The 10,979-nt window shown below is 43.2% G+C and overlaps 2 protein-coding genes across 4 annotated transcripts; both read left to right on the top strand.

Moving 5' to 3' along the window:
* Positions 1–514: 514 nt before the first annotated feature.
* On the top strand, positions 515–4,872 carry LOC112903593. Its single transcript, XM_025972840.1, has 4 exons — positions 515–931; positions 1,337–1,948; positions 2,916–4,439; positions 4,557–4,872. Exons 1-3 carry the CDS (start codon positions 515–517, stop codon positions 4,371–4,373), a joined length of 2,487 nt encoding a protein of 828 aa, XP_025828625.1. The 3' UTR covers positions 4,374–4,439; positions 4,557–4,872.
* Positions 4,873–5,150: 278 nt separating this feature from the next.
* On the top strand, positions 5,151–8,361 carry LOC112903458 (putative cysteine-rich receptor-like protein kinase 20). Of its 3 annotated transcripts, none has more exons than XM_025972728.1 (7): positions 5,151–5,360; positions 5,617–5,807; positions 5,897–6,167; positions 6,359–6,590; positions 6,678–6,828; positions 6,936–7,127; positions 7,421–8,361. In XM_025972728.1, the coding sequence occupies exons 2-7, from the start codon at positions 5,670–5,672 to the stop codon at positions 7,442–7,444; spliced, it is 1,008 nt and encodes a 335-aa protein (XP_025828513.1). In that variant the 5' UTR covers positions 5,151–5,360; positions 5,617–5,669; the 3' UTR covers positions 7,445–8,361. The 3 variants fall into 3 exon arrangements, with proteins under 3 accessions (XP_025828513.1, XP_025828514.1, XP_025828515.1); XM_025972729.1 differs by having other exon boundaries at positions 5,201–5,360; positions 5,620–5,807; XM_025972730.1 differs by lacking the exon at positions 5,151–5,360 and having other exon boundaries at positions 5,667–5,807; positions 5,910–6,167.
* Positions 8,362–10,979: the final 2,618 nt, after the last annotated feature.

The raw sequence follows: 10,979 nt of genomic DNA, 5'->3' as shown, positions 1-10,979 counted from the left end.
GAAAAATGCATGGAGGAGAAGGGATGAGGAGGTGAAGAAGGAGAAGAATGATAGAAAAATGCATACCTCTAACACGGAAGCAGTAATCCCAAAGCAAAACTGAAAAAATGGTAAAAATCGTCCCCAAAGCACCAGCTGTCCGCCAACAGTGGCGAATAGAGACTCTGTTCATAGGCAGCGATCACCAGCTGTAATAATGGAGCTAGATCATTGGTAACGGGCATAGAATGCTGCCCGTTACAAATGTCCTATGCCCTAATCAAATGAGGCTGCTCTAGCTGGACCCACTGTCAGTTGTGGTAACAGGCGTCAAATGAAGACCGTTACCAATGGCTCTCATTCGTAATGGGAGTTGAATGCTGCCCGTTACAAATCCTGTGCCCCTAATCAAATGTCCCTTGCCCCACGATGGGCCCACCTGCAGGCCTAGTTCGGACCGTATGTTCGAACCGATAAGACGGCCGACCGGCTGGAAGCAGCTTGCTTGGTTGGTGACTTTGTCCCCAAACCCATTATGGAGATGAATCAGCCAGCAGCTGCCGGTCCATCTTCTGGCATGCTTGCCAAAACAAGGGACACAGCCTGGATGCAACGAGACCTCGAAGAGCTGACCAATTTGATCACCAGGAAAGGAAACGGCCTTGAAGTGATCTCAGTATGGGTAACGGGAGGCGACTCTGTGGCAACATCCATCACAAGGAAGGCCTTTGACGACCCAAACATCTGGGGAAACTTCACATGCCGCTCTTGGGTGAAGCTATTGCATCCTTTTAACCTCCATGACTTCATCAGGAGCTTGTTGGATCAGTTCTATGCAAACTTCCGTGAAGTGCAGCAAGAAGCAATCATTGGGACTGGTCTTGTTCAGGAGTTCATGCAGCAAGTGAACAACCAAACCTACCTCATTGTCCTGGAAGATGTGTCCACCATGGTAGAGTGGGAAGCCATTCGAAAACACCTTCTAGACAGGGGGAATAGGAGTCGCATTGTTGTGTCAACACAGCAGTTTGAGATCGCAAGCTTCTGCACAAGACTTCCGTACTTCCAGCGGTTCTCAGCTGATCAGTCATTTTGTTTCTTTTTTAAGGAGCTAAGCCTGGAGCATCATTAATTACTTCAGCTAAAGATTTGCTCCATCACCATGGATTCTCTTTTACCTGCCAATCATTGTGCATGAGATTTCCAATCTTATTGTAGCAAAGGTATAACTGCTCCTTTCTGTGATACTTCTCATTGTGCATCCCACTTCCTTAATTGAATGGTCCCCATTGGTGAATAAGATCTAGAATTGGAACTCCTTGTCTGCCAAACACCTCCTAACAAATCTTACTTGCAGTGTCCTCAAACTGATGGAGGCAAGAACAAGGCAACCGATAGGGGAATTGTAATGGTCCCTTCCCCTCTGATGGGACGCATTCCAGAAATTGATGAACTTCCTAGGTATCCCGCTTTGGCACGTGTGAACGCTTTGCAAGTGATATCCCTGTGGGGGGTAGCTGGTGCTGGGAAGTCTGCTCTTGTTAGAAATCTGTACCACAAAAAGGTGCATATGCTTCAGAATAATGAATTTGATAAGCATGGTTGGGTGGATGTGTCCTATCCATTCAATTTAAGGGTTTTCTGTCTCAGCTTACTTTTGCAATTCCATTCACATTCTCTCAAAGCAAATGAAGCTATATACTGCAGCACCAGAGGAATCAGAGACCCCATCGAAGAGTGCCACAACCTTCTAAAATATCACCGGTGCCTTGTTGTTATTGATAATCTTAAGTCCACAGAAGAATGGGACTTCATAGAAGCTGCCTTGGTATCGAGACGCTCTCAAAGCATTATTATTGTAATTACCAATGAGGCAAGCCTTGCCTTACGCTGCACAGACAGAAAGGAGCTCGTGTTTAATGTCAAAGGTCTGGAAATTGGGGCAGCCATCGATCTCTTCAAAACGGAGGTGCGTTTAAGCAGATAAAAGTTCCACTTCTATAGTTCATCATTTAATATAATTTGCATAATGCATCTTGTTACAAACTTAAGTCTCTCATGGGTGCATGAATATAGGATTTATTTCTCTCCTATGTGTTTCAACTGCCACAAGTCACGACCCATCACTGTTCCTGTAGGAAGTGAGCTTAGCTGAACTGGTTAGGGAGGGAAGTGTGGTTGTCCCTCCTAACCACCGATGTTCAGAGTTCGCTTCGACTTGAATTTGGGTGCCTATTTTTCCTTCCTAGTGAAAAACCACATTGTTACTCCTAGATTGGATCTCAGTTCACTGTTTCTTTCAGTCTGCTACTGCCACTTTTGGTGTTGCATCTACTCTCTGACACATTGCCTCCGCTGTTTTTCGTGCCACATCTTCGTTTAACACGTCACTCCTGTTGTCTTGTCCTGATTATCGTGTGGCCACATGAAGCTTGAGCTTGTTGACTCTTGCTCATCTTCGTTCGGTTGAGGCTGATCTCCTGGCTTGTCAATAATTTCAGTTATTCCTGATGTTGTGCTGAATTGACGCATGCACTCTTTAATCTATGTAACTTTTTGATTGTATGTCATGCACTTTATAGTTTCCAATTTAATGCATCCAACGTAGTTTAATTTCTATTTATGCTCCGTAAATAAGGAAGAATGCATATTTCCCAGTAGACGATATTGCCAATGACAAGGAGCTACGACAACTTATATCAAAGTGTGATGGACTTCCAAAAGTAATAGTTGCTATAGCTGACTCTTTGGCTGAAGTATACACCTGGGCAGAAAGAACCAGAGTTTTGAATGACCAATTTATAACAAACCTGGAGACAGGGCAAGAGTTTGCTTGTTTACAAAGCCTATTTGGCTGGATACATTCCTACTTTCGTTATTGCCCAGATTTCCTGAAGCCTTGTATCTTCTATCTATCAATCTTTCCTAAGTCCCAGGTCATCCGGAGGCGGCGTTTGGTGATGAGATGGATCGCAGAGGGTTACTCCAAGGACAAGTCCAACTATACTGCAGAGGAGAATGGGGAGGAGCTCTTCTCTAAGATCATTGAGCTGAGCATGATTCAACCACCAGAGCAGGCAATGATCACAAACATGAGAATGATTTGGTTCCAAGTCAGTGCTTTCTTCCATGAATACATCATCTCGAGGCCAAAAGAAGAGAATGTTACCTTTGCACTGGAGGTCTTTGCGCTAGCGGGATGCTGCCGCCAAACCACCGGGCGCACAGGACGGCACCTTGTTATAGAGGAAAGCTGGGATAGAGACAGGATTGTGTTTGAGAGCATCGACTTCTCTCGGCTACGCTCCTTCACAGTGTTTGGGAAATGGGAATCATTTTTCATTTCTCCAAGTATGAAAGTGCTTCGGGTGCTTGATTTGGAGAATTCATCAGGTGTCACGGATGAAGACCTCAAGAAGATTGTAAACCTTCTCCATCGCCTAAAGTACCTATCTCTGAGGGGATGCAGTGAGATCCACCATCTGCCAAGTTCTCTGGGTCATCTGAGGCAACTTCAGATTCTTGATGTCAGAAACACCTCCATAGTCACATTTCCGGTGTCCTTCACCAATCTAAAGAAGCTGCAGTATATCCGAGTAGGCACTACCACCCCTGCCGACCTCACGAGTCGTCATGAACGAGTAGCTGTTGAGCTGCATGCTGGGATTGAGAAGCTAACCGCATTGCACACGATTGGGGTTGTTAATGTCGATATTGCAAGGGGGAAAACCATCCTGAGTGAGCTCAGGAAACTCACTCAACTGCGGAAGCTCGGAGTATTCGGCGTAAATATAAAAAACAGCAATCAGTTCTGTTCTGCCATCTCAGGTCATGCTCATTTGGAATCCTTGTCAGTGTGGATAAATAAGAACAATCAAAATTGTTTGGATGGCACCCTGCTTCCGAAGAACCTACAGAGCCTTAAGCTGTTTGGCCTTGTAAACAAGTTGCCAGTATGGATCAACTTGCTTAGAAAGATAAAAAAGTTGGTTTTGGAGATAACCGCACCAACAGAACATGACATGGCAGTGATTGGTGGTCTCCAAGAACTATGTGTTTTGTGCCTTTATGTCAAGCCAATTCAAGATGGCAACCTCAATTTTCTAGTCAAGACAGAGGAAAGGGTAGAGTTCCTGTCCTACGAAAAGGTCAAGGTCCTCGAGATTGCTTGCAGCTCCCCGTTACTTGTAACTTTTGGATCATTAGCAATGAGAAGTCTTGAGCAGCTGACAGTTCACTGCTGCAGTGGGTTGACGTTGCCATTTGATGAGATAAGAAATCTCACTAAACTCAGGGAAGTCCGGCTTATTGGTTCCCAAGATGATGCACTCAAGAAACAATTGGAGGAACAACTCAAACGTCATCCAAATAAACCTGCTTTGAAGCTTGGGTGACCGTGTATTGAAGTCCAGACAATTGTTATCTGTTCTACCTGCTGGGTTCGCAGGATTACATGGCAGGTGCTGTTCAGATCATCTTTGTTCTCTTTCTCTCCCTCCCTCCCTCAGCCATCTCCTTGCTTTTTGACCTTGAGTCGTCATTTTCAAATAATCAGTACGATTGTTCTGCACCGGCAGGAAAAGAGGAATACTTTCACGGGATTAAGTCAAGTTCATTGGAGTTGTACTGACAAGGCTCAGCTCATATATGTGCCAATAAAAAGCCTTTGTTGGTGTAAACCATATGTGTAGTAGGATCGGACATGCAAATTGATGTGGCAGTTTAGTTGTGTTGCTGTAATTTGATGGGGGTACTACCAATGGCATTCAAGTATCTAACGTTTCTCCATGGTTTGGTGTGTACATTTTCTGTTCATGGCTTCTGTAATAACTGGTCGCTGGCTTCTCTACAATATAATTGGTGTCAACAGTATATAATACCATCTCTACAAAAGTACAAATCTTAATGGGTGTTATCCATTGGAGTGTAAAAAGGCAAAATTGAAGCGGCAGTTTAGTGAAAGAGCTGCAGTAAACAGACTTGGGAGATATTGATATGCGGCCTAGTGCTAACTAATCAGCCGCCTGCAGCGTGTATCACCATAATTTTCACTGAACAGGCGTGCATTTTGCAAATGCCTTTCTTTGTGCCAAGTATATCCTCACGGGGGATGTTCAGATGAGTGTGCATAGCAATGGAAGTTTCATAGTACTTGCCCAGCTTTTTCCAAGCGCGTGACCACATGCTCTCTGAATCTCTTTGGACAGGGCAAGCTCGGGTCAAGTCAACTTGTCTTTGCTTTACGCGGCTGGTCCCTAGCCTGTCTGCTTCTTTATATTCTTGCAGCAATAATAGCACTCATCTCACAGCCTTATCCGCCTGTATGCTCCTTCTCCAAGATCTATCCCTGAAGCTAGGATCCTTCAAGAGTTCTTCTCCAGGTCAGTTCTTCTCCAGATCAGTGGTTCTAATAATCTGTTTATTTCTGAAGTTATTTTCACTTGCTACAATCATACTTGTGCTATTCAGTGTTACACCCATGGTTTAAGCTGTCTATGTACATTCAGTCCCCCTTGTCACTATATGAATCGAAAAGAAAAGAAGCGTGGTTACTTTCCAATGGTTTAAGAACAATCATGTTCTTGCTATATGTATGCATGTGTGGTTAAGAAAACTTCCTTGCTTGTTTGGGTACAGTAGAAGCCTCGATTTGTAGCAGTTCAGATCCATAGCTACTCCAATCATCAGAAATGGCGAGCCTGCAGAGCCAGCAGAGTCTTGCGAGTACATTACCGATGAACCTACCGGCGACCTTTATGAAGGAAATTACCAGCGATTTTGCTTCTGAGCGAGAACTTGGCCGCTCTGTATTTGGAATAGTTTACAAGGTAAATGATTAGGCCCTAACATTTAAACATTGAATTCTTCGATACAAAACCCTTGTACTAATGATCCATGGAGGAGGTTAAATTAACAGGGTGTTCTTCCAGAGACAGAAGGGAACCGCATGATTGCTGTGAAGAGGCTTGCTGAGAACTCACCAGTGCCGGCTGGCAAAACATTTGAAACTGAGGTTACAAATCTTATGGCACTTAAACACAGAAATGTAGTAGAGCTGGTTAGCTTCTGCCATGAAGCGCAGAAGAAAGTAGTTCAGCATAATGGGAGATATGTGATCGTAGACGTGATCGAAAGCTGTCTTTGCTACAAATATCTACCACAGGGAAGTCTTGACAAGCATCTTTATGGTATGCAATGCCCTATCCCACACATTTGTCTTCTCTCTGTACTATTCATACTCGAGATGTAAACAAATGTGTGATACATCATGATTCTTATTTTCGATGTTCGTTTTATTGACACTAATTTAAGCAATAATACACACTTTTGGACAATATTATCTTAGAATACTTATGATCTTTATTTCCTACTTCTTCAGCGGACACTACATCAATAAACTGGGACACACGATTCAAAATAATTAAGGGGATCTGCCAAGGTTTACATTTTCTTCACAAGGAATTGGATGGGCCCCTTGTTCATATGAACCTTGTGCCTAGCTCGATATGGTTGGATGATAACTGGGTGCCAAAGATTGCCGATTTTGGTCTCTCAAGACTCTTTGGCCAAGAGCAGACCAGGATGTACACAATCAATGTTAAGGGATATAAGTAAGCCGAAATAAACTGCAAAGTATGATTATTCCTTCTAATTGTTATAAATTAAAATGTGTTTCATTCTTTGATAAACTCTTGCAGTGGGTACATGGCTCCAGAATATCTGTACAGAGGTGAAATCTCCACCATGTCAGACATATATAGTCTAGGCATGCTTATTCTTGAGATCACGACTGGAGAGAAGAACTGTGCAGTTTCTGAAGACAGATCTGCAAGAAAATTTGTCGACAATGTAAGATAGCATTACTTGGTGACTGGAATTTCGAAACATTGGCTTTTAGAATGTTTCCATGTATTCAGTTAATACATTGTCAATAAGGATTAAATCCAACTCTGTAGGTACATCAAAATTGGAAGACAAATGAGCAAATAATACACAAGTACCCATCACTAGATCCAAATGGCCTCCAGCAAGTAAATGCATGCATTGTAATTGGGCTAAAGTGTGTGGAGGCTGATCGGAACAAAAGGCCTTCCATAGTTGATATTGTTGATAAGCTCAATGGGAAACGTGTACCAATTTTTGATCAGGTATGAACATTTGACAGAGAGAAAACATTTGACATTTTTGGGCAAGAAAGTTTCCCTCTCTTTTTTCATTGCAAAGAGAGAACAAAATCAAAAAAAAAATGTTCGTTTGTTACACTGAGCATTTCTAGAGAAGCCAAGACATGTTAAACGCAGTGTCCAAACCAGATTCTATCAAAACTTGTCACCATCGATTTTAAATATATCTTCGTCTTTTACTTAAATGCCTAATACCAGTAGAATCACAGAGTTTATGCTATTCTTCTGCGCTGCTAACCTCCTATATGAAATTTCAGGCCTCCACATCCCAGCAGCCATGAGACATGGTCTTTCCAGGGAGAGATCAATATCCAAGAAAGATCAAGTAGAACCTGCTCTGTGATCATAGGATGACATAAAGTTTCTTCAGAACTAATATCTATTTTTTTAAAAAAAAATATTTGCTCTTCCTTGCAAAAACGTAACTTCCACTCCAGTCATCTTCCTTGCTAACCGAGATTTGGCACTGAATTATTGAAGCGCCATTGTCTCTGTTGATCTCATTTTAGAGTAGAATTTCTGTTCCTTCTCTGCTCGAAAATACTTGTTTATTTTTTTCTGAACAGCATATCATAACCTTGTCGCTGGGAATTGGTGTGGAAATATTTGTGGTATTTCAAATTAAATTTGGACATACGAGATCAGAATAAAACGAATCCAATTTATTTCCAGGATCCAGGCTCGGCTTTGTCTTTCCACAGTTCCATCCGTAACCGCAGGAGCCTCTCGTACACCACAGGCTTTGGGTTTATGAGGGGATAGCCATTACATATTGCACAACTTGTCCCAGATTTCATTCCCCTTATTATCCATCAGTATCCCTGTAGATTCTCGAATCTTCAGATGAAATGTGATCACTTGACTAGGTATTTGTTTGGGGTATTGACATCTCAACTTCAAAGACTGATCAAAGCGCCAGTAGCAGAAAAGGTATATTGTCGATTGAGCCGTGTAAAGGCCCGGTGGGATGGATCTCAAGCAGAACAACTGGGCCGCAGCAGGGATAGGAAACATGTCATGGCCCAACTATCAGTCCGTACCAGGGCTGGGCCAACTCGAGTGTTTTCTTTTTCCCTTCCATCAATGGGGTTTTTGCATTGTCGGCCAGTTGTTCTTTTTGCCTGTATTTAATAGCTGTTTTTTGTTCTCGGTTGGATGCAGCCCGGTCGGCCAATCTTTGATTATTTTTTTCTTGTCACTTTTCTCTGCCGTCTCACTCGCAGCGGATGTCTGTTGTGTCTGTATTTTTTTCTGTTTGATTCCTAGAAGGCAAAATAGTTAATTTCATCCAAAAACTTTCCTCCAAGGTTCAAATTCGTTCTTGAACTATCAAATGGACTAATTTAATCCTCAAATTTTTTATTTAGGCTCAATTTAATCTCTATGGTAATATGGCATGCCAAGTCATACTAGAGTGTATGTAAGGTTCTAGATATGTTACCAAGTCCAACATCAGTATCAACTCAAGTGGTATAGTAACACATAATTCACTGACATAGCTAAAATAAGCTATTGATTTCCAAAACTGAAATTTTTCTCTATTCCTATTTGAGTTGTCGTCTCAGGTTTGACATAGACGACCATTTCAGTTCCTGTAGAGAGTAACTTCTCGAGGGAAAAAAGACTGGTGCATGTATATGATGACATCCATATCAAGGAGTTCTCGGGAAATCATTGGCACTAAGAAGAGTACATGATGATGTGATTAATTGGATGATAAATAGGATTATTTTCCTTGATCATTGTACTAAGGTGAATAGATCTATCAAAAAAGAATGGAGGGCATACATCACTATTTAATTCCTTCTCCGATAGGGCTGCTGTGCACACCCAAGCACTCCATAGAAAATGTCCTCCATCCCCGCGGCTCGCAATTAATTGCAAGTTCGTGCTGCTGTCTCCGTGTCTCACTGCTCCTGCGATGTCAGCACGAGACTCCGCCACGACGGCGGTAGCAAGGAGCTTGCTTGTGGCTACCATGGCGGGTGTGGAGGGCCTCGGGTAGCGGATTTTATACGGTAGTGGTTGCAGTTTTCATTGTCGAAAAGATGAATTTGTGAAGAAAGGTAGGAGGAAGGGGATGACGGGGCTACATGTCAGTGAGATAGAGATAAAATTGTAGCAGGGTATTCTAGTCCATACGGAAATACCAGATCCTGCAGGTGGACCTATATGTATAAAAGACATACAGAATGGCATATTTCAAGTAGACAAATAATTGAGCGCGCTGTGTCGAGCTCGAGCCGGAGCTCACGACATGCGCGGCCTACTGCGCGGCCCCGTTAGAAATATTTGAACTGCTGCAGCGCATGTGTTTGTTTTATGTATTTTGCTTCTTTAAAATGCAATAGATTTCTTTTTGAGTGTCCGTTTTCAAATCCGTTTCCAGTGCATTTTTTACACTAAGATATATGCATGGTGCCGATTGGTTGGTTGGCTTAGTTCCTAGCTATTAACACTGCACCATAGGCCTGATTGTAATCACAAAGTTTTTTGTGAACAATAATCAGGTGTAGACCATCAGAGATATAGCGCTCTCTGTGGCACCGATTGCCGTCCCTGCTCCCTAGGCTCTGCCACTTCGCCTTGCACGTTTGCATGGATGGTAGTAGCTCAATTCTATAAGTAAGACAAGACTAGAGATTGCAAAATTTGGGTTGAATAGTTGCAGCTTGCTTGGCCTGAGATCGATGTGCAAGGCAAGTCTGTGGACAGGCCCATAACTGTAACTGTTTTCAGCGAGCTCTGATCATATCGATCGGTTTCATAAGCTCGTGTAGTTGAGCTATTACAATGTACCACGAGTATGAGGTTCTACCCGCAAATAATAACACAAATAAATGCTACTTTAGCCTGCAAATAGTTAAGCCACACACTAGCTACACGCTACCCTGCATGAACGGCCTGCATCCGGGAAACACGTTGTTCTTCAACCTCTCGTCTTTTAGATGCTTTGCTTTATTATGGGGTAATGAGTCAAGCTGATTGCGACCGTTGCAGCACTGCACATAGAACATCTGAACAGTGATGTTGTTCAGAGTAGCAGTAGCTTGGGGTAATGATCCATCAGGTACCGGAAGTCGACCTCACTCACACCCCTGAATGTGAAATAATCCTTTAGGCCTCGTTCGTTTGTTACGGATTGAAATAGGTCCAGAAATTATTCCGGAATAGGAATGAGTGAACCCAAGGTGTTCACTTAATCCGGTTGTTTCCGTTCGTGACCTTAAGAGGTGGGAACAAATTCGGATCTCGGGGCATAAGAAATGAGCCGGATTCAAACCAGGCCAGATCAATCCGTCCGGAACCAAGCCTACCGAACGGCCATTTTGCTATGGGCCGGATTCAAAACCGGGTGAGATCAATCCGTCCGGAACGGACCTCATTCTCGGCCTTTCCGGAGTAACCTAACAAGGCCTTAGTGTCCTTTGCTATAGACGGCACGGTCACGTACGCCTGATCGTCGAGAGATCACTGCAGGCACAGTAACTTGAGTTGCACAGTGTTCTGATGTGAGCAATTGATGAGGCTTTGGACTCAGATCGAACAGTGTTAGATGCTCCGGCCCTAATGCAGGCTACTGTTTACTTTTATGCGGGTGTCTGTCCTCTAACGCAAGGATGATTCATTTCCTGGAAAGACTAGAAAGGCAGAGGCATGTCAATCGGTGTCTCTTCTACCTTCTATCGATCAAGCTATTGCAGCTGTCATCTGAACTGTGGCACGCTGCACAGGACTTAGAGAGGTGCCCAAAATTTTGCAGGCGCGCACACAGGCGAGGACTAGAATTGAATAATAGCACGAGATAGGAGTAAG

Source organism: Panicum hallii, chromosome 8, assembly GCF_002211085.1.
Source record: "Panicum hallii strain FIL2 chromosome 8, PHallii_v3.1, whole genome shotgun sequence".
Taxonomy (NCBI): Eukaryota; Viridiplantae; Streptophyta; class Magnoliopsida; order Poales; family Poaceae; genus Panicum; species Panicum hallii.
Note: the sequence above shows the minus strand (reverse complement) of the source record. Positions and strands in the feature narration are given on the sequence as shown.

Coding starts and splice junctions, on each gene's coding strand:
- LOC112903458 (XM_025972728.1), top strand. CDS start 5,670: ATGGCGAGCCTGCAGAGCCAGCAGAGTCTTGCGAGTACATTACCGATG. Junction 5,808..5,896: donor TATTTGGAATAGTTTACAAG/GTAAATGATTAG, acceptor TTAAATTAACAG/GGTGTTCTTCCAGAGACAGA. Junction 6,829..6,935: donor CAAGAAAATTTGTCGACAAT/GTAAGATAGCAT, acceptor CCAACTCTGTAG/GTACATCAAAATTGGAAGAC.
- LOC112903593 (XM_025972840.1), top strand. CDS start 515: ATGGAGATGAATCAGCCAGCAGCTGCCGGTCCATCTTCTGGCATGCTT. Junction 932..1,336: donor TGGAAGATGTGTCCACCATG/GTAGAGTGGGAA, acceptor TCTTACTTGCAG/TGTCCTCAAACTGATGGAGG. Junction 1,949..2,915: donor TCGATCTCTTCAAAACGGAG/GTGCGTTTAAGC, acceptor CCTAAGTCCCAG/GTCATCCGGAGGCGGCGTTT.